The sequence below is a fragment of the Rhinolophus sinicus genome, chromosome 8, assembly GCF_057876585.1.
Source record: "Rhinolophus sinicus isolate RSI-liver-muscle chromosome 8, RSI-T2T, whole genome shotgun sequence".
Taxonomy (NCBI): domain Eukaryota; kingdom Metazoa; phylum Chordata; class Mammalia; order Chiroptera; family Rhinolophidae; genus Rhinolophus; species Rhinolophus sinicus.
In genome coordinates, this window is record NC_142508.1 from 59,879,390 (window position 1) to 59,902,139 (window position 22,750).

The 22,750-nt window shown below is 40.3% G+C and overlaps 1 protein-coding gene across 2 annotated transcripts; it reads left to right on the plus strand.

Annotated features, from left to right (window-relative positions):
* The first annotated feature begins 4,137 nt into the window (after nt 1-4,137).
* TMEM170A (transmembrane protein 170A) lies at nt 4,138-18,552 on the plus strand. 2 transcript variants are annotated; one of them, XM_019710703.3, is made up of 3 exons: nt 4,138-4,413; nt 12,334-12,435; nt 15,063-18,552. In XM_019710703.3, the coding sequence occupies exons 1-3, from the start codon at nt 4,281-4,283 to the stop codon at nt 15,191-15,193; spliced, it is 366 nt and encodes a 121-aa protein (XP_019566262.1). In that variant the 5' UTR covers nt 4,138-4,280; the 3' UTR covers nt 15,194-18,552. The 2 variants fall into 2 exon arrangements, with proteins under 2 accessions (XP_019566262.1, XP_019566256.1); XM_019710697.3 differs by having other exon boundaries at nt 4,140-4,413; nt 12,334-12,504; nt 15,063-15,871.
* The last annotated feature ends 4,198 nt before the right edge of the window (nt 18,553-22,750 follow it).

Below are 22,750 nucleotides of genomic sequence, written 5' to 3' on the forward strand. Positions count from 1 at the left end.
GGAACAGTCCTGGTCAATGTGCTATGTTCAAGCAAAGAAGGATGAGCAAGAGGTTCATGGTGCTAGAGGCTAAAAACAGGGAGACCCTGATCCTTAGCGAGGTCCAGGAAGGTTTTTTTGGGGGGAGAGAAGGGGGTGTCAGAGCCCAGCCTGACGTGGCATCCCACAAGTTTCATTTGCCTCCGCTCTGGTCACAGATTGTATTGATGGCCACAGTTAATGGCCTTTGCTATATATCTCATCCATTCTTACCTGATTCCTGAGGTCCCAGGATGGGGATGACCGGCTCCTGGACTTTGCTCTCTGCATATGGGGTGCTCTGGGCAAGCCTCTGGGTGAGTTCCCTGGCCTTGGGGGGACCCATATCAGGTTTCAGGACAGACAGGCAGTCCCCAGTTGAGTGCTTCAATGAGATAGGTCCAGTGCCAAGCTCTGGGGACATAATGGCGGACAGAGCAGTCACAGCCTTTGCTCTTGTGGGGAGAGCAGACCCTATATAAATAGTCCTACAGATAAATATACAATCTTAAATGTCAACTGTGCTGTAGGAAAAAAACAGTCAGAATAGGTAGAGGGTGATCTACCTTAGTATGGGGAGTCAGGAAGACCTCTTTGAAGAGGAAATGTTTGGTTTGAATAAATGAAGGAGGAATAGGAGTTAAGTATAGGATGAAGGAACCAAAGCAGAGGAAAGCTGAGGGACTGGGTCATGGCCCAAGGAGGCTTGACTCCTTGTTGGTCTCCTTGGAATCAAGGTTTCTTGACAAAACAGAAGACACACTCCTGGGAATCCAGGCTCCTGGGTTTGGAGAACCCCCAGGAGATGACGGAGTTTGTGTGTCTATAGCAGTTCCTAAAAGAATTGCTGGGTCAAAGAGCATTTGTGTTTGAAATGTGAAACTGCCAAATTACTCTAAAAACCGAGTACCAATTTATTCTCTGGAATGGTGTCAAGACTGCTCTTGTCACTGTTTCCTACCAGCAACTCCCACCCTGCTACCCTCACCTGTACAGGGTTAAATCAATCATTTTCATGTTTACCTATCTGATAGAACGTTATTCAGTGCTTAAAAAATGAGCTATCAAGCCATGAAAAGAAATGGAGGAAATGCGTATTGCTAAGTGAAAGAAGCCAATCTAAAGAAGTTACATATTGTGTGATTCCAACTGCATGACATTCTGGAAAAGGCAAAAACTATATAGAGACAGTAACAAGATTAGTGGTTGCTAAGGGTTGGAGGTCGGAAGGGGAGGGATGAATAGGCAAAGCATAGCGGATTTTTTTTTTTTTAAGATTTTATTGGGGAAGGGGAACAGGACTTTATTGGGGAACAGTGTGTACTTTCAGGCCTTTTTTCCAAGTCAAGTTGTTGTCCTTTCAATCTTAGTTGTGGAGGGTGCCGTTCAGCTTCAAGTTGTTGTCCTTTCAGTCTTAGTTGTGGAGGGCGCAGCTCAGCTCCAGGTCCAGTTGCCGTTGCTAGTTGCAGGGGGCACAGGCCACCATCCCTTGCGTTAGTCGAACTGGCAACCTTGTGGTTGAGAGGACGCACTCCAACCAACTGAGCCATCCGAGAGGCAGCTCAGCTCAAGGTGCTGTGTTCAATCTTAGTTGCAGGGGGCAGAGCCCACCATCCCTTGTGGGACTTGAGGAGTTGAACTGGCAACCTTGTGGTTGAGAGCCCACTGGCCCATTTGGGAATCAAACCGGCAGCCTTCGGAGTTAGGAGCATGGATCTCCAACTGCCTGAGCCACCGGGCCGGCCCACACAGCGGATTTTTAGGCAGTGAAAGTACTCTGTATGATATTACGATAATGGACATACGTCATTATACATGTGTCCCAACCCATAGAACATACAACACCAAGAGTGAACCATAATGTAAACTATGGACTTTGAGGGTCTGTGAGTCAGTGCAGGATCATGCTTGGTAAAAAGGTACCATTCTGGTGAGTGATGTTGATAATGGGGGAGCCTATGAATGTGTGGGGGCAGGAGACATATAGGAAATCTCTGCCTCCCTCTCAATTTTGTTGTAAACCTGAAACTGCTCTAAGAAAAAGAAGTCTAAAAAAAAAATAAGGAAAAAAAGAACTGGAGCAAAAAAGCCTTGGTACCCTCAGGAATGCTGCTGAGATGGGAGGGATTGGCCAACAAGACAGAGACTGAAGCAATTACCACGGACTGGACTTTTAATTTTCCCAGGGTGGCAAGTCCTTCAGCCGATTGAATACTTTCTCCCTTGGGGTTAAGACTGGAGAATTTGATTGGCCCTGTCATTCTGGTGCTATGCTGATCCCAATCTTCAAGTCCTGCATACCTCCATTCATTCATTCATTCAACACACGTTATAGATTGAGCACCAACCAGTGCTAGGGGCAAAAGTAGCGAAGGATCACAAGGATTAGGAATGTATGTGTGTAGGGGTGTGAGTTGCAATTTTTAATGGGGTAATCAGGATAGATCTCACTGAGAAAGTGACATTTGAGCACAGTCTTAAAGGAGGTGAGGCAGTTAATTAAGGGGTACCTATGGGTAGAGTGTCCCGGAAATAGGTAATACAAAAATCCTGAGGGAAAGTATCTGGCATATTAGAAACAACAAGGGGCTAGTGGGTCTGGTGTAATGAGTAGAAGGTAGGGTGCTGGGAGATGAGAAGGTAAGAGAGAAAGAGTAAGAGCATGTAGGACCTTGTAGGCCTTGGTGAGAACTTTGGCTTTTACTTGGAGTGAGACAGAGGGTGTCTGTCCAAGGCCACTCTTGCTCTATTGTCCTCCTTAGTTGAATAAAAAATTTTATGTCATACATGTGTAACATGTCAGATATTAAAAATAATAATAGAACAAATACAGTTAAATAAGTATTTCATTATCATTTTACTGCCTATGTTAATTAGTATATTGTTATATACTGCCTGAATTAGTATATTGTTAGTTTAGCAAGATTTTGAACTGGATTTGAATTGAATCACACTGGGGCTTCCATCTGCAGCTTAGATTTCCCTCTCAAACTTTATATTTCTGGGATTCATCATGTTGTTGCTTGCAGCTTTAGGTCACTTATTTCCCACTACTGATAAGTATTTTATTGGAAATTATACCACACTTTTGTTTATCCATTCTTTTCTTGATGGACACTCAGCTTGTTTTCAGTTACTTGCTGTTACAGTACTACTAGATACTACTTGTATGTATCTCCTGGTATGAATACTATAGGATATTCACCTGGGAGTGAAACTGCATGAGCATCTTCATGGTTAAATCCACCATTTCTTGTGTTGCACATCTTTCTCTTTCTTGGTTATCACTCTGTATTTTCATTGGATTACATTCTCAGCATCCTTAGAAAGGGCACATGAAACATGCATTTTCTGAGTCCTGCAAGTCTAAACGTCTTTTTTTTAATCTCTCAATTCGCAGTTTGACTGGGATAGAATTCTAAATTCAAAATAATGTTTCCTAATGTGATACACGATTGACTGTTATATAATCTTAAAATAATTGGTTTCTTCCACTTCTTATACACTCAGCTAGTCTGGGAAATGTACCAAAAGACAGCGTTGTTAAATATTTCATGACATTTTTTTCGCTTACTATTTTTGTTTTGGAAAAGTTTCTTGGTTGGTGCAAAAAATCCCAGTTGTAATGTTAGGGAAATGGTATTAAAAACCTTCCAAAACAAAGGCTTTCAAGAGGGAACTCTAATATTAAACAATCTTCCTAATGTTCTTGAATTAAAAGGGAAATATTATGTATTATCTACACCATGCTTTTAAAGTAATTAAGCGTTTCAAAAAAATCATTTTCCCTCCAAATATTAAGTTCATTGCTGCACTGTCTACCAGCCTCCTTCACTTGGCTGCTGAACCATCTTATTCTCACTGCTAGATACGTTTTATTATAAATCTACATCTTGGTCTGGTGGGGCGTATGCAATTCCCCTACTTTCTTATAAGCGGCGCTGCAGAGACGTGCGCCCTACTGGAGCAGGAGAGACTCCCCCAGTAGGGGGCGCAGCCCGTGGGTGTTGGCGTCTGGTGGGTAAGCCGTACGCAACGTGAGGGGCGGAAACAACTCTCGCCCCGCCTCTGCCATCTGCGGCGCGCTCTGATTGGAGAAAGGAACCATCACTTGATAGGCCCGTTGGGCTGGGAGGAAGAGGGCCCAGGCCGAAGGTGACGCTGAGGCGGCGGAGGTGCAGAGGGGTGAGCGGGCTGAGAGAGTGAGCCACAGCAACACGTCGGACACTCTTCGACATCTCTCTGCGGTGAATGGCGGCCGGATGGAGCACGAGGGGAGCGGCAGCAGCGGGGGATCTGCCGGGCTCCTGCAGCAGATCCTCAGCCTGAAGCTCGTGCCGCGGGTGGGCAACGGGACCCTGTGCCCCAACTCCACTTCGCTGTGCTCCTTCTCAGGTACCGGCCCCGCCCCGCGCCTGCGCTCTGCGCGCCCTGCTGCGGCCGCCCCAAGGTGTTGGTGTGCCCCTTCCCCAGCGTACAGGCTGGGTCCCGCCTCCCAACCCACTGGGGGCTCTTTTCCTTCAGGAAGGAGGGTCCCGCTGCCTTGGCGGGGAGCTGAGGGTTCTCTCCCCTTCCATCCTCGCTTCCTCGCTGGCCCCTTGGACTGGGCCATCCCGAGTCCGCGCTGGGGGAGAAGTCGGAGGGAGCGGCCAGGGCTGTACCGGTGAATGAGGGGAGCTCAGCCACCACCAGAACTGGTCTTGCCCTTTGGAGTTTCCAAACGCCCTAGGTTCAGACGTGAACTCGGCAGAGCCCTGGAGGCGGTCATCCCCGCCTTGTTTGGGGCGCAGGATGCGCCTGACCCCTTTTGTCCGCGCTGGTCTGTCGGCTTTCGCAGCTCCAACGCCAAATTGTCCCGGCGGGGCTGAGGGGCAGTCAGAACTGACACTCCCTTTGTTTCTAGTCTAGCCCAACCCCTCTGTGCCAGGAGGTTGTCTGCGGATGGCTTGCACCGCGGACCAAATCTACTCACTCCACCAGCTTCTCTTTCTAGGAATCACTTTCTGAGACCTGTTGCCGAGTCTCCCACTCACACGTTCGAGATCTTTGGCACAGCTTCTTTTTAACGCTTCTTACCCCCACTGGAGCTTCTCTTGGGCCTGATACAGGGGTTTTCAGATTTATAATATAAGATAGAAAGCGATCCATGCTCGAGCGGAGGAGAAATTTCTTGGGAAGACTAATAAAGGCTCTGAAGGGAGGCACAGTTCATGTGTGTTGGACATTGAAATGCAAGAAGACTGAGAACAGTAGCGATTGAAAGGTGAGGTTGGGCTCCAGCAAAGCTGACTGATACCTTGACTTAGTAAACAATGCGAGACCGGGGCCTATGACCTACAGTGGAAGGAGGATTGAATTACCTACTGCAGTCATAAACAAGGCACCTGTGATTTTTTTTTTCATCCATTGGGCAGCGACTGCCAGGCGCCATTCATTGGTCACCCGGGACTTGCTGTGTAGTACCTAACTAGTATTTTCCCGGACAGGTTTGTGAAATAGCTGATAATGGGGCAGATGCAGATGTTACCTTGAAATCGAGCCCAAAATGACAATATGGCAGTTCGCCTTGTTTCAAAAGGTCCTAAGTTCACATTTGACAATCATAATAGAAATATATGGCATTCTGGAGACACTGTCCAAAAAATGAAATGTCCATGCAATCTGGAGACACTGAAAGGCCAGATTAGTTTCTTTTTGTTTGTTTCCTTTGTTCCCCCAACTTTTTATTTTGAAAATTTTCAAACCTGAAAAATTAAAATGATAGTATAACAAATACCCATATACCCTTTACTGAAGGTTCATTATTCAATTTTGACTCTCTTGGTTTCTCTAAGTATATACCGAGGGTTCCAAAAAATGTATACAAGTGAACACTTTGCTCAGTGTTGCTCAAGCGGTAGTTCGCCGTAATCAGAAGTGTCTGGATGCTGATGGTAACCACTTTGAGCACCTCTTGTAATTGCAGAAGTCAAACATGACTTGTATTCATCCTTTTAAACGGTATATATTGAATATTACAATTTTAATACAATTTTCCTTTCTTAGAATGTGTATACAGTTTTTTTGGCACCCTCTGTATATGCATACACTTAACAGTTTTACTTTCTGCAGAGCCATTTTAAAGGAAGTTACAGAAGTCATGGCTCTTGATGTCTAATACTTCAGCGTGGATCTTTTAAAACAAAGACATTTTCTGTTATAGCCAAAAAACTACCACATCCAAGAAATTTAACATTGACAGAACATTTTATCTAATACATGGGCCTTATTTAAATTTCCCCAATTGTCCCAGTAATGTCATTTATAGTTTTTTCCTTTTTTTTTTTAATTTTGGAGTTTAATCAAGGATACACATTGCATTTAGTTGTCATGTCTCTTTGGTCTGGTTCAATCTCGAGCAGTTCCTCCATCTTTGTTTCAATTTCTTGAGATTGACGTTTTTGAAGAGTCTAGACTAATTGTTTCTTAGTATGTCCCACAATCTATATTTATCTAATTGTTTCTTCATGATTACATTCAGATTAAACATTTTTGGTCAGAATACTACTACCTACATAGGTGATGTTATCCACTTTCCAGTGCATCATATCAGGAGACATTTACTCGTCAGTTTGTGCGTTTAATCATTTGTTGAAGATGGTGTTTATCAGATCTCTCCATTGTAAGGGTACCTTAATCTTTTGTAATTAATAAGTCATGTGAGGTGATACTTTGAAACTGAGTATTCTGTTTAGTCTGTCTGGCATTTAGTTGCCTTTTCTTTCTTTAAGAAAAGATCAAGATAAGTGGATTTGGAACAATAGTTTTAACACCTCATAGTAGAGAATCTGTAGCTATGGGAATTGGTTTGCTTTCAGAAATTGTTCTGAAAATATCAAACTGCATTATGTACTTGAGCTTCTGGGAACTTCTATGGATATATAACTTGGAGGTGTTGATTACCAGGGATCATTCATTCATCAAGTACAGGTTTCCCTGGCTATCTGAAACTAGAGTGTTCCTGTGAAACCTTTTGTGAACCGAAATGGCATAAAGAGAATTACCTTAGGACATGTCTTGCTAACTGATGCACAAAATAAATTGAGATAAAGCACAGTTGCTCACAGACACAGTTCAAAGTGTGTCTTGATGGTGAGTACAGTTCCCAGGGAAGGATGTTGAGGTGCCACTCTTGTGTGCTGCTTGGGGTGTGTTCTGCCTGCAAAGCCCACTGCCAAACAATGCTGTTTTTGCTTTTTGCCTTTTCTTTGTAAAAGCAAAAGTCCTCTTTGGATTTCTTTTGGGTAGTGAAAACAGGTACTGATGTAGGTCTTTTATAAAAGCGAATAGGTGGAAAGTGAACTTTTGAAAAGCAGGGGATACCTGTACACGTTTGGCCAAGTGCAGGCTCTGGGCTGGGGTGTAAACATGATTGAGATATATAGCCCTTGACCTCAAGTTGATCAGAATGTGATGGGTAAACACTTAACCTCCCTGCTATGTCTCATCTTTTGCTGGAATGATGGTTACAATAGGTGCATGAAGTTTGATCCTTTTTGAGGCACCAAAACCTGCTGACAGTGAATTTCATTACCTGAGTCTGGAATAGTTTCTATTTTGGCCCCACAGAAAAGGTTACTTGTACTTTATGCCAACTCAGTATGGCAAAATCATTGTTCTGAAATATTCTGTGGTTTATCACTATCAGGAAGCTTCGAATTGATTTTTTTTAACCTGCATTTGCAATTTAGCCATTTAGATTTCTGCGTATCCCTCCTTATTCCAAGGTGTTCAGATTTCTTTTGTTGTTGTTGTCATTTTTAACAAATCTGAATGCCAAGAAAGGCAGATCTTGTCTTTGTATCAGGAATAACATTAACTTCCTGAAGGTATGAATTTCATGAAAATCAATGTCAAAGTGTATCTTGTGATAGTTAAACTGAAACCCGTTAATGTTTGGTCATGTGGCTGCTGGAATCAAGAATGGGTCATAGTTGGACCAGTTATTTATTGATTTCACTCAACAAATATTTGCTCAGTGTCTGTTGTATGCCTGTGGTTTTCTAGGCACCAAGTAAAGATGTGGTAGTGAACAAAACAAAGGAGCTTTCGTTCTAGTGGGGAGAGAGAGAAAATAAACAAACAAAATTTAGAAGTGTGGAAAGGAACAGTTGGTGGTGAGTGTGAGACAGAGTAGGGGGGACAGTTAGTGGTGGGTCTTGTGTGTCTGGTGGGAGACTTCATCATAGAGGCATGATTGATGATTAACTCCGCTTCCAGCCCCTCCGCGCCCTGGAGAATGGAGGGTGGAGCTGAAAGTTCCAAGGTTATAGTCATGGCTTCTGGTGACCAGCCCTCATCCAGGAACCCACCAAAAGTCACTTCCTGAGAACAAAAGATGCTCCTAGAAATTCCAAGGGGTTTAGGAGCTCTGCATCAGCCGGGGGCAGAGACCAGTATATGGTTGACCCTTGAACAGCGAGGGTCTGAACTGCACGGGTCCACTGATACATGGATTTTTCAGTTGACCCACGCAGTTCAAATCCGAGTTGTTCAAGGCTCAAACTGGTGGTTTGGAATCCGTATATGTGGAGGGTTGACTTAAGTTATTCTCCGATTTTCACCCCTAATCCCTGCATTGTCCAGAAAGGTCAACTGTATATGCATCTCTTATTTTTTCATAAGGGGACAGATGGATCCCTGGCAGGTAGGTGGGATTCAGTAAGGGGCGGGGGGTCTCACAGTTGGCAGTGTGGAGAGATGCTGATGGGTGGTTAGCATCAAGGCATTCCAGCGTTGCGTTGTAGGACAGGGTAGGACTACAGTTCCCGGGAGGGCTGATATGTCTGCTGAGAACCCCAGCGTCAGAGGAACTGGCTGTGTTCATACAGTTGTTTGCTCTGGAACATAAGGTAGACTGGGGCCAGCTGAAAGGATGGCTGTGCTGAGCCTCACGCAGCCCACTTGGCTTAGCCTACTTAGGCTTCTTCCATTCTTGCTGAGTGGGGCCAGGTTGGCCTTGAGGTCTTGCTTGGAATTTAGGGAACTCAGCTGTAGAGGTTAGAGGGCCAGGGAACCAACCATTACAAACCCCTTTTGTCAACACAGAACTCACCAAGAGGATTCTATAATTTATGTGGCTTTTCTTTTTAACTGAAATGTCTGCCTGAAAAATAGATTCTTAAAGACAATATTCCTGTAGGCAAGGATTTTTGTCTTTTTTTTTTTTCATTTGACGTGCCTGGCATATGGAATAGGCAAAATAAACATTTGATTGCTGAATGAATAAACCCTTAGTTTTGTTCCCACTGTAACATCTTAGCACAAATTTAGTGGCTTAAAACAACACCGCTTTATCATCTTACAGTTCTGGAGGTCAGCAGTCCAAAACGGGTCAGCAGTACTCTGCTCCAGAAAGAATTGCTTTTCTTGCCTTTTCCAGCTTCTCGTGGTCACCTGCATTCCTTGGCCTGTGGCGTCTTCCTCCATGTTTAAAGCCAGCAGCATAGCATCTTCAAATCTCTCGGCCTCTGACCCTCCCGCTTCCATTTGAAAAGAGCCCTCGTGATTACATAAGGCCCACCTGGGTAATCGAGGCTACTCTCCCATCTCAAGATCCTTAATCTAATCGCACAAGCAGACTTCCTTTTGCTGCACATTCACAGGCTCTGGGGATGAGTATCTGGACATCTTTGGAGCCCATTCTGTCACTGGGGCTTAATCTAATTTCCCTTTACAATCGTTTATTACAGATTATCTGATTTATATAGCTCACCATCAGGAAGTGATGTGACTTTTAGCTACCAGAGGGAACAAAGCTGAAGATAACACACTTGATTTGAAACAGTGAACTAGGCAATACTGTAAGATATGTAGACAAAGATTTTTGACAGTGTTTTGAGTCAGGGAAATAAAAAGTCCTATATGATGATCAATAAATAGCTATTAAATAGATAGCAAATTAAGGTGCAGTAGATTAAAGGGAAATCACTTAGGTTTTTTTTTTAGTGTTCTATTGATCGGGGTTTGTCTTTGCTCTTAGCGTCCTGTAATAATCCCCCATCTAAAAAAGTGTTTTCTAAACAGTACTATTCATTTAATGTAATCAAGCCGTTCCGCCCTGCATACGGTAACTTAAGTGACGCTATATAAAATATGTAGGCACTGAGCTAGCTAATGGATGTGGCTCAGGGTTGTGCTGCGCACTTCCCTTCCTCAGAATCTCAGAGAGATGCTGACCTGCTATGCCAGGCCTTGTTTGCAAATAGGCTTTTCAGCTTTTAGGAAAATTGAGATGTGGGTTGGTACTCCTAGCATCCCCTGGGGCGCGTGCTGTACTCTGGGGCAGGAGGTAACAGGTGAGTGTTTGTGTCTTAGTCTGCTGGGGCTGCTGTTACAAAATACCATTGACTGAGTGGCTTAAATAACATTCATTTTCTCACAGTTCTAGATCAGGGGGCCAGCATCGTCGTGTTGCGGTGAGGGCCGTCCTGGGTCGCCTTCTCACTATGTCCTCACATGCCAGGGAGAGAAAGAATGAGAGACACAGAGAGATCTCTCTTCTTTTTATAAGGCCATAGTCCTATTGGATTAGAGCTTCGACATAACAAGTTTTGGTGGAACACAATTCAGTCCGTAGCAGTTGGGTAGCACACCTGTGTCCAAACCCACTTTTATGGAGGTTACCAACTTGGTGTGTCTCTGGCAGATCAAGGGCTCATGTCCCAGTTCACTGCCCTAGGTTTTGTGACAGCCAGTTAGAAGGCATGCGCCAGCAGTGCCTTGAGGGGTGCAGAAAGCAGTGCTTATCTCTGTAACTTGGGGAGCATCATCAGGGCCCAAGAGCAGTGTCAGGTCAGTGGCAGGGTTTCAAGTCAGTGGTTACAGCCAGCAGCCAGCATGGCTACTGCTCTGAGTCTCAGAGGCAGATTTGCCATCCTATTTGTCCACCACAGGGCCCTGGCATTCCTGGAATGCCGTCAGAGAACTTTATCTGCCCCCCAGGTGGTGTTACAGAGGTCAGAGTAGCTGGTCAGGACTGTGGGATTGAAGGTGGGGTGACTGCTTTGCAAGGGACCTGCATGCTGCTGTGCTGTGGCTTGGGCCTGAGCAGGCAAGTGGGCGGTGTACGAGGTGGCTCGGGCTGCGGAGGCTCGGCTGCTCTCAGAGCCAGGGTGCAACAGCAGCGGCCCTGGCAGGAGCAAGCTGGTGGGCACAGTTTCGTTGGGGAGGAGCAGTAACTGGACACCGGACACTGCAGCCTCTGGAGCTGCTGCCAAGAAGAGAGGGCAGGTCTCCTGGGCAGTGGAAGCAAGAATAGCTCTGGCCCGAGGCTGGAAAGAAGGCGGCGGTGATGATAGAGGTTTGTTTCTGAAGAGGACGGGGACTCAAACCCTGGGGATTCAGAATCCTGCCCCCGATTCCTGATCGACACTGTTGACTGGAGAAGTGGTTTTTTCCTCTGGTGGAGGAAGAGAAGTTGTTACTTAAACATATTTTTTATACATTACATGAGTTGTTTAAAGATTATGTATTTTTTAAGCTTGGGACATAACTATTTAATCACTTTATACTCCATAATGTGTAATTTGACTTATTTTTAACAGAATTTGTGAAACACCATCGAACAAAATAGACCAGTTTCAACAGTATTTAAAAATTATTCTGAAGATATACCTTGTTAGCAGAAAGAAAAAAAATCTCACAAATAGTTTAAAACTTCTTACAGTTACCTGATAGCTTCTCACCAGAACAAAACTGCCAAACACCCTAAATCAGTGATTGTTGAATGAATATAATTGTACAGCATTTCCATTTTAGGTGAGTGAGTAATCAAAAAGCCAGGAAAGATCAACAGGCATTGATTGCATGGTACCGTGTCGGTGAACTTAGGCTTGTATTTCTTACGGGAGGAAAATGATTTAGGGCAATTTTCAAATCTGGGTGAATCTTTTTTTTTTTCAATGTTTGAGGGTAAATAGAGGTTGCTAATCGGGTTGGCCAACTTTTTCTGTAAAGGGCCAGATAGTAATTATTTTAGGCTCATTAGGCTATGTGGTCGCTGTCACTGTTTCAGCTCTGCTTTTGTAGCTTAAAAGTAGCCATAGACAAGACTTAAATGAATGGAGATGGCTGTGTTCCAGTAAGATTTTATGTACAAAAACAGGTGGTGGTCATAGGTTGCTGATCCCTCTAAAACCATCAATATTTGGATATTTAATAAATCTGCATTGCAAATGAATGGAATATGAAATAACTGGGTATAATGACTACCCCCTTTGTAATGACTGCAATGGGAAAGACTGATTTGCGACCTTTCTTTGCTTCCCCTTGTAGAGATGTGGTATGGTGTGTTCCTGTGGGCCCTGGTGTCCTCTCTCTTCTTTCATGTCCCCGCTGGATTACTGGCCCTCTTCACCCTCAGACATCACAAATATGGTAGGTTCATGTCTGTAAGCATCCTGTTGATGGGCATCGTGGGACCAATTACTGCTGGAATCTTGACAAGTATGTTAGACATTAAAATACCAGTCAAAATATTTCATATGACTAGTCAGTTAATTTCAGTACTCATTTTAGAAACATGTCTGAGTGGGATGAAGGAAAAAAAAGTAGCCTTGAACCACAGGGGCCTTTTATTTATGTATTGTTTTTTTATCCTCTCCCCAAATCCTCCATTATTTGGCTAACATCTTTGACTTCCTGAATCAGATTTTCTCTCACTGGCTTCAGGGAAGCCATGTTAAGCTCTGTGAAATAGGGTCACTAGCACAAAAAAGATATTAGTATTTTTGGGAAGCTACTGCCCCTTGCTTATCAGCTGCCACGTGACTGGTAGCATCGCAAGATGGTTGATGAATTACTGCCACTAATTCAGGTGTGGTTATTTTAGGATTTTTTTTTTTCCCTCTCAGGACTTTCTGAATAAGAATTAGAATAACATTCTTGTTATAAATTATTTTTACCTGTTTTTTTTTCCCTTGGCTTTCGCTCATGTTACAGAGATGAGAATAAGTTTAAATCATTTTTAAGCTTATAATTAAATATAAATAACATGTATATTTTATATAAATTAAAAAGTATAAGAGCAAAAATAAAAAATTCTCCACTGCCACATCCCTAAATGATGACCACAGTTTATATTTTGGTATATGCTTTCAGACTTTTTTCTAGATGTACATGTAAACACAAATATAGTCTTAAAAATAGAAACATAGTATTACTACTAATTTGTAACATTGTCCCCCCCCCCCCCCTGAATTTAACCTTGAACTTCAAGCAGAAATCTCCCTGTCTTTGACTTGAGGGTTTTTGGGGGGACAAAGTGGCCTCGTTTCTCTGTTTTGTAGATGATGAAACCTTTGTGATAACTCGGGGAGAAGGTCAGTTTTCTCCTGTCTGCATTAAGCAGTTTCTATAACTGGCCTTATACAATATTTTTAACTATATTACCTACCACTATTTTTAAAGACTTTCTGCTTCAGTTTCCTTACTGGATTGCTGACTCTTAGGACCTGTTTAAGATTTTTCATTGGTAAAATAGGGATAATACTCATGTGCTGTGTGGTGATTAAATGAAATAATATGTATATAAAGTATTTAACATAATACCTAACACATAGTAATCGTGCACTGAATGCTACGTTCATTTCTGTCTTTAAGACTCCAGTGCATTGAGTCTGTTCCCTTCCCATTTTGCTGCCCCTTCTGTAAGCTTTTTCCTTTTTTCCCTTCTTCATCATCCAAATCCCACTTTAGGGCCCAGGTCAAGTTCATTCAGCTTCCTTCTGCCCAGCCCACTTTTTTTGGAGCTACATTATAAAGGGGCTCAATGAAACATTGAGATATTAGTAACATAGTATGTATGCTTTGTCCCTGGAGGTGGGCATTTCAGAGTCACAAGTGTTCCAGGTAATTACCACAAGTGTTAGTTATACTGGTCTTAAAATATGTTCACATACCTTCACATCACATTTATTAGGTTGGTGCAAAAGTAATTGCGGTTAAAAATAATTGCAAAAACCGCAATTACTTTTGTACCAACCTAATACAAAATGTGTGGATATTTGCTTGAGACCCTGTATATTGTGTTGCACCATTCAAAATCTAATTCATGCTTGTGCTTTCTGTCTTGTGTCCCCCAACTAGATTCTGTGTACTATGAGAACAGGGATCACACCTTATAAGACATGAAAGTACATAAATATTTGAGTGAATGAACACACTATGACCAAGGAGAATTTTGTTTGGAGCATTTTGTGAGGGAAGGGTCATGTGAGAACTCTGGATCTGTTCTTTTCAAACTAATGAAATCTTGACTTTCTTGGTCCAATGCTGAGTCCCTGTAACAATTCAGAGGGGTTCCTGGGTAGATACAGATATTTGTGTTTGTTTTGTTTACTCAATTCCTAGGAAGTTATAATGACTAACATAATAAGAACAATCGGTGATAGGGGAACAGAAAGGAATCACTGAGTATCTCTCCCCTTACGCCCTTTGAATTCATTAATAGCAACTTTATAGGCCTAGAGTCCTCCTTCCTTTTCCTACCCCTCTCCTCCATCTTGCATCCATTTCTTGAAGGGAACTCTGAGTATAGTAGAAGGTGGAATGGGAATTGCCTGTGGCTCCTCCTGAAATATTTCTTGCTCAGCCTCACACAGATTCTTTGTCATTTATTGCCAAGCATTTATTAGCTACCTGTTAAATGCATGGGGAGATGTTTGTGAGTTTGTAATCAGGTCTTGTGGAAATTACAATCTTTGTGATTTGGGTTATGACTTGCAGATGGTTTTTATTCAGTATATCTAGGAGACTCTGAGTTTTAAGGAGTCACTTTTCAACATCTAAAAGCACATATCAGTGATTTGCAAATCATATAAGGAATACTTAAAATGTAGAGTAGTAAGCAAAAAGAATAGGACAACAAAATATTTCTATAATATCTAAATTTTAATGTAAACAATCTGGAGCATACTACTTATAATAGAATTTTAAGTGCTGTATTTTCCCGAATATGTTAACCTTGATTTTTTTTTTTTTTTAACACTTACATTTTTGGACAGGTGGAGCAATTGCTGGAGTGTACCGAGCAGCAGGAAAGGAAATGATACCATTTGAAGCCCTCACCTTGGGCACTGGACAGACATTTTGTGTAGTGGTGGTCTCCTTTTTACGGGTTTTAGCGACTCTATAGCATATACCCTTATGCTATAATGGTGAATCGAAGTTTTATAGAATCCTCAAAAAGAATACAATAAAGAATGTAGTGTTTTCTTAGTTCTTCAAATGGAAGCAACTTGGATAAAAAAGTATGTGAAGAATGCCATCTCAGCCCTTTCTTCAATTTGAAGCTGCAGGAATTGAAGATCTTTTTGGATTCCTCTTGTTCTCAACCAAAACAAATCAAGTTTGATTTTGTTTTGATAGTTAATTTAAGCAGTTTTACAGGTGCACCTTTACCCAAAGCCATGTCAACAGTGCTTTTGGGATAGCAGCCTTCACGCTGAGATTTACAATACGCTGTGAGAAAATGCAATATTGCAGATTTCAGAGAAACTATGGAAAATATTGGTTTATTTCTGAGCAGAATATACTGTACTAAAATCTTATTTGATCTCCTCTTGATTAAAATTTGGCAGACTCTTCTTTTGTTAAACATCTTCTTGACAGTAAGTGCCAAGTAAGTTTTGGCTGAGTATAGTGTAGCTTTAAGAACAAATTCGATGAAATATGACAGGAAAGAAATACCTATAACACAAGCAGTGATTTTGATTCCACTGTTAAAAAAAAAAGATTAACTACTGAATGATGTGACATTTTATGGATAACTATCTTGACCTCTGATTATTTAATATATTTTAAGAGATGTGAATTTGTTGTTTTGTGTATTTTAACAAAATAAGCTAATTAATTGTGCCGTTTTTTTCCTCCAGAATTCCAGTATCGCATTTTCCTATTACTTTTATTCTATTAATTTTATTTAGTTTAATTGGAAACATACACTATTAAATAGCTCTAGTCAAAAATTTTAAGCAGATGAGTTAGGGTACTCTTTTAACTTTGTGGCACACAATAAAGATACTTTAAATATCCTGTTAGTTTTTCTTAATAACTTTGAAAAATTGTAGAAGTGTCGCTTCAACTAGAGTTAGTTCTTATTGATTTTCTTTTAGTCTTAATACCCTGTTTCCCCGAAAATAAGACCTAGCCAGACAATGAGCTCCAATGCATCTTTTGGAGCAAAAATTAATATAAGACCCAGTATTATATTACATTATATTATGTTATGTTATATTATATAAGACCCAGTCTTATATTATAGTAAAATAAGACTGGGTCTTATATTAATTTTTGCTCCAAAAGACGCATTAGAGCTGACTGTCTGGCTAGGTCTTATTTTCAGGGAAACACGGTAGTTACTCCACTTAGTGAAGTAACTAAGTGGGCTGAAGTAACTTAGTGAAGTAATCTCATGGTGGGTCTTCAGCCCACTTTTACAGTATTGGGTGTCACTCCCAGAAAGTGCCTAAGGTTTAATTTTCAGATATGCCTTCTTTCACTGTGCCCTTTACATTTCCCTTCAAGAGAATTTTTGTCCTTAAAGAGAAGTATCAGAGTTTTTCTAACCCAAGTTTAGCTTTAAATTTTTCTTCTGCCTAACTTTCTTTTTCATTAAAAGGCCCGAAAACCGTGACCTCAAAACAGAAAGGATTGTAAAAATTAAATATCTAACTTGATCCTTACCACCTAAACTGTTTTGTTTGGAATACAATCAATGTTGTTGTTGTCTGTTTTCAAAATCGTTTCTGGTAATTAAGTCTAACGTTTTAAAGGAAAGTTTCCATTGTGAGAGTAAGGCTGACAGCCCATGAGGTCATGTACACAGGAATGTGTCCATTCCATTTAAAGCAGTATGCATTTTGGCTTCTGATTAAAAATAGCCAAGAGGACCAATTTACCAGGGATAGTCAAAGAGGGATTACAAAGGGATCCAAAAATTAACTGGGCATTTCCTTTTAACTAATAGGACTTTAGACCACTTAACAAAATCATAGTGACATAAACTCAGACAAGATGGAAAATTATGAGTAAGAATGCAGGCAAATGTCCTTACAAATACCCCAACAAGATTGCTCTTCAATGCTCTAATCTTTCTTTCAAGTAAATTTTAAGTCTTTAAAGACTTTTTCAGTTCAAGGAGCTGTGATTTTGAAAAGTAGCCCTTCAGTTTAAGAAATTTGGATACAACAGTATCCTTTATTATAAGAAATCATTTTAATCATCTCTATTGAAGGATGCGTCTTAGTGTTCTTACATAAATCATTCTTTTGGATAGAATTTCACAACTTGAACATGTGGGCCAGTGGTTGGTGAGCCCCTTCCCTGAATATTAATTTTTGAACATGCTGATCTGTTTGTTTGATTGAAATGTTTGGTTATTTTTCTTTTAGAGCCAAGACACAAAAATTAATGAATTTTGAAAGGTGTCTTCTGTTTCCACCTGTTTATTGTTTGCTATATTTTGACTGTCCACTCTTTTTAAAAACTTCAAATACAAAATGTGTCTTCAAACTATTGAATGTTTCATCCATCCCAGTATGTGAACATTCTCCTGTGAATAAATGTATATATACCTTATGTAGATTGATCTTCGTAGCTTGAAATTTTTTTCAGGAAAAAACTATTTGAATGATAAAGAATGTCTATTCCTCCTCATTTTTGTTTTCTTGTTTTTCGATTTTTTTTGTTTTTAATTTCTCATGTCCAATACACAATTATTTGAGGTTGGTTACTCAGATGAAAAATATGTGCATTTGTGTTGAACATTTTATTTTACCAAAAATTTTGAGAATTTTTCCTAACATCTGACTTTCTTAGAGACATATACAACTACCCCATGCCCCAGTTGTGTGTTCACATTTTCCTTTTTTTTTTTTTTAATGCAGAGAAGGGAAGTCAGCCCTCAACCATAAAAGCTGATTTCTGGATTCTTTAAAATAGGGTGTTGAAGGTAAAGGCATTTCATGAAAACTTATGTCTGTATACAAAAGTGTAATGAATATTCCAAGAGAAACATGTCTCTTGGTGCTATTAAGTCATTTTTGCAGCAAAACATTACTTCTTAGGAAATGTCTAAACTAGTGAGAAAAAGTTCATTTAAACCTTTCCTTATGTTTTTTAAGTTTTTTAAATTGTATGTTGGCTTTTGATTCCAGTGTCCCTTCCGACTGCTCTGGTTTGAATTAAGTTCATATTACAACTGCAGTGCATATAACCTTCCCTACAAAACCATTTCCTGGAATGTGAAGCCCTGGTGCCATTAGCTATCCACATGCAGAAAGTTTTATGTACCTGCATTTCTTTTTTGTGCACTCTGTTAGGCTGGTTGTGACTAAAATCAGCTTAACTTTTTATATTAGATTATTTGACTAACTGCTACAGTCAAAATGATCAAATCTTTGTAAGATAGAAAATTATTTAAATTTTATTTTTCTACTGACATTTCTAATTCTGGTATAAATGTTTATCAATAAAGAATTACTTTCAATTCTGTGAACTGGAACTGTTATTTCTTTTTTCAGTGGCCAATGAGTTTAATCTTTTGTAATAAGGTTGTCTAAGTGTTTTTGTTTTTTTAATAATTTAACATACATGTTTAACTGTATTTCTTTTATGTTCAACGTCTTACTAATTTACCTTAAAATTCTTGTTCAAAGATGTGATTAAACTGTACTTACATGTGAACTTGAGTCTTATTAACTCCACTTTGTGGGCTATATATTAACTATCAACAAGCTTTTGTATGATTACACACTGTGATAGTATGTGATAATTTTATTATTTCAGTAGTAAGTCCACATGAAGAGAGGCTCCAGGGTTGGTTTAGTACACTCTGTGACATCATAAATATTTCCGCTCTGCCGTTTTCAGGAAATTGGATAGTCCAATTTGAGTAGCTTACTCCATGGTCACAAGATAACTACTGCAGTTCCAGGAATTGTAGGCAGAGATACAACGTCTGGCAGGAGACTGCCCATCCATTCTCTCTCTCTTTTTTAACTGAAGTATACAATGTATAGAAAGTAAAGCGCACAAATCTTATATAGCTTGATGAATTTTTAGGTATTTATACACTTATGTGACTACCACTTAGACCAAAATACAAATGTTTCTAGCACCCCAGAAGATGCAAGCAGAGTTCAGCCAGAAGCCCCCAGATTGTATGTATCCAGGACGCAACAGAGGAAGAACTTTTCTTTCAATTTCCAAAAAGGTAATAACCCAAGATTGGACAGTGGTAGGAGTTTATGGCAAATGAGGGGCTAACAGTGCTGAATTTGGCAGAGAGGACCTTGTAAATTACTGCCAAAACAACATGGTAATAATGAACCAGGAATCTTGTGGGGATTTGTACTGTGGCCAACTGGAGAGACCTGTATAAAACCCTTGCTCAGTTCCAGCTGATTTCTGCTTGTGGGATTATGAGCCCAGTGTTGCCAAATTCTCCAGTTTTCAAGGGAAGTTGCAAATCTAGATTATTTGAAATCACACCATTTTTAAGTGCTGGCAACTTAATGTAAATTCATGTAAAACCATTTCAGGTCAAACTACATGCCTTTAAGGTAGATTTGACCTGCTAACTGATTTTTGACCTCTTTATTAAACTATTTGACACAATAGAAAATTTCTCCTCCCTGGTTACCCTTAATGTGGTCAGAAACTTTGGTTGTGAATTTGAACAAATGTATGGAGTGCCAATGAGTTGTAAAGATACAGAAATGGGATGATGCTGGAGGAGTCTGCTGGAGAACTCCAATGTATCCTTTTTCCCAGATTCAGTGATGAGGCAAACGACGACATCCCAGTTTGTCACACTGTCCAATGAAAATGACGCTAACAATAAACTCCCAAATACTGGGTCTGAATTTCGTATCTATTTTTCTATTATTCTCTTACAAGAAAAATCCGCTGAAATGGATCCTAGTCCTAAATGTAAGAACTGAAACTATAAAACTCAGAAGAAAACTACGTTTTGTGCACTTGGGTTAGTCAACGCTTTCTTAGATGCAATCCCAAAAGCACAATGAACAAGAGATAAAAATAGATAAATAGTTCATCAAAATGGAAATATATGCTTCAATGGATGCCATCAAGAAAGTGAAAAAACACCCCACAGAATAGGAGGAAATATTTTCAAGTGACATATAAGAGACTGATACTTAGAATGTAAGAAGAAATCTTACAACTCAATAAAAAAATAATCCAATCTTAAAATGGGCAAAGGATCTGAATAGACATTTCTCCAAAGAGCATATACCATGGCCAGTAAGACATGAGAAGATGCTTACCGTCACTAGTCATCAGGGAAGTGCAAATTGAAACTACAATGAAATGCCACTTCATACCCACTACGGTGGTTATAATCAAAAAGAGTGTTGACGACACTGTAGAGAAATTGGAACCTTCATACACTGCTGGTGAAAATATAAAATGGTGTGGCTGCTTTGGGAAACAGTTTGGCAGTTCCTCAAAAGATAAACCCAGTTACTAGGTATATACCTAAGAGAAATGAACTTTGAAATTGTGCTAAATGAAAGAAGATCGTGACAAAAGACCACATGATGTATAATTCCATTTATATGAAATGTCCAGAAGAGGCAAATCTGTAGAGACAAAAAGGTCAGCCTGAGGCTGGGGATTGAGGAGAAATGGGGAGTAACTACTAATGAGTAAGGTTCCTTTTTGGGGTGACACAAATGTTCCAAAATTGATTGTGGTGATGATTGCACATCTATTGAATTGTGCACTTTAAGTGGGGAAAATTTGTGGTGTGTGAATTATGTTTCAATTCGGTGGTTTTTATAAGTTTGATGGCATCGAGCCACTGTAATGTCCTTTTAATCACAGACATGTTTCATCTATTCCTTGATTTAGATAACTCTAGCACTGGGTGACACTGACCCAGTCTAGTCCAGAGTATCACCAAGGAGCAATTTTCAGCTGAAAAAAAAACCTAAACCTGAACAAATAGGATGTTAGTCGTTGATGTCTCATCTGCACTTGCTTCTGATTACTGCCTCTTACACTTGGATTACAATTAGACAAATTTTTTAATCTGATAAAATGATAGTGATTATATATGGTAGTACTTCCATATGGACTAACTGAAGGAAGGATTCATGTAGATGATGTCTGAATTCTAGAATACAGTCAATTCCTGTTGTTCACGGTAGTTGCATCTATAACGGCAACCACACACAATTAGTGAATACTGAACCACTGTTAGGGGAAGATACAGGGTTGGGTTCCTGCGAGTCTCTGGTCACAGCATTTTTGTCAACTGATCAATACCCTGTTTTATGTATATTTCTGTTCAAAGACACCTTATTTATCTTTCTTACAAATAATTATACGTAGTATTTCTTCATGATGAAACACTATTTTGTTTACAGCATTTTTGTGTAATGTGCTCTACAATAGAGATGGTACTACTTGAACTCTTTGCCTCAGTCACACACATACAGTTCACATATAGTATACACAGTAAACAGAATAACATACAATATTCACATACAGTAAGCTTAGTACTATGAACATTTACTGTATACTGTACAATAATGCAAATAAAATCCTGAAAAATTAAAGATTAAGCATTTAAAGATTTATACAAACTAAAATGTTACTGTCAATGGAGCTGGAGGATGTGTGATGATACAGTGCAGTGTGGTTAAACCTCTCCACCTTGGCTTGCCCCATGAAAACCAAGGGAGAGCTTGGTGAAAATTACTCAGCAGAAGGGGAAGAGGGTAGTAGGTATCTCAACATCTGGCAGTTCAACATCAGGAGTTTGGCTCCCATGACTTGTTGACAGAGTTGGCAATTTTCCCTCCCAAACTGGTTCGAAAAGCAGGATCAACTTTGTCTACTTGGCTTTTTGCCTCAAATCTTTAAGCATCTCAGCATAAGGGGCAAACACACCGGAGGTGAGGCACTTACATTTAAGGCTGCGATCAAGCATAGGGTCACACTTTTTCCTGTCATTGGAAATGTTTTCCAAGGCAGAATTCCATTCTGATATCTTGGCGACTATAAGAGGGACAATTCCATTCTGATATCTTGGCAACTATAAGAGGGACAATTCTTGGAGTCGGGCTGACTTTCATTGCCGCCCTCATCATTGCTGACTCCAATGCCTTGTTTTGCCATCTCATCCAGGTCTTCATTGGTGGATTCTACTGCCTTCTCTGCCAAAATTTCCTCCACATCTTCTTCATGTCATCAAAGCCTTCTATACTTATTTGCAGTGCTATATGCATTACGTATTTTACACTCTTTTTTTATACTTTCAGTAACACCTTCAGAAACTTTCCACACAGTCCAGCCAAACATTTTTCCAAGTTATTGATAGTAGCCTGCTGTGCCAACGTAATCAGTAACATTCTGTATAGTGACTGACTTTCAATAGTCCCTCATGGTGGTTTCCTTGTTGGCCTTGACAGTCTCAAAAGCATTGCTATACATAAAACTCCCTGTTACAGAGCACCTTGAAAGTTTTTATTATGCCAATTGAGGGTTTGGATGAGAGATGTAGTGTTTGGGGGCATGAAAAGAACTTCCATATTTCCCCGAAAATAAGACCTAACCGGAAAATAAGCCGTAGCATGATTTTTCAGGATGCTCGTAATATAAGTCCTAAAGCGTCTTTTGGAGCAAAAATTAATATAAGACCCAGTCTTATTTTCGGGGAAAT

What these genes read in the sequence shown, in the direction of transcription:
- TMEM170A (XM_019710697.3), top strand. Translation starts at nt 4,281, where the DNA reads ATGGAGCACGAGGGGAGCGGCAGCAGCGGGGGATCTGCCGGGCTCCTG. An exon ending in TTCGCTGTGCTCCTTCTCAG is followed by an intron (nt 4,414 to 12,333) that starts GTACCGGCCCCG and finishes TTCCCCTTGTAG; the next exon opens with AGATGTGGTATGGTGTGTTC. An exon ending in TACTGCTGGAATCTTGACAA is followed by an intron (nt 12,505 to 15,062) that starts GTATGTTAGACA and finishes ATTTTTGGACAG; the next exon opens with GTGGAGCAATTGCTGGAGTG.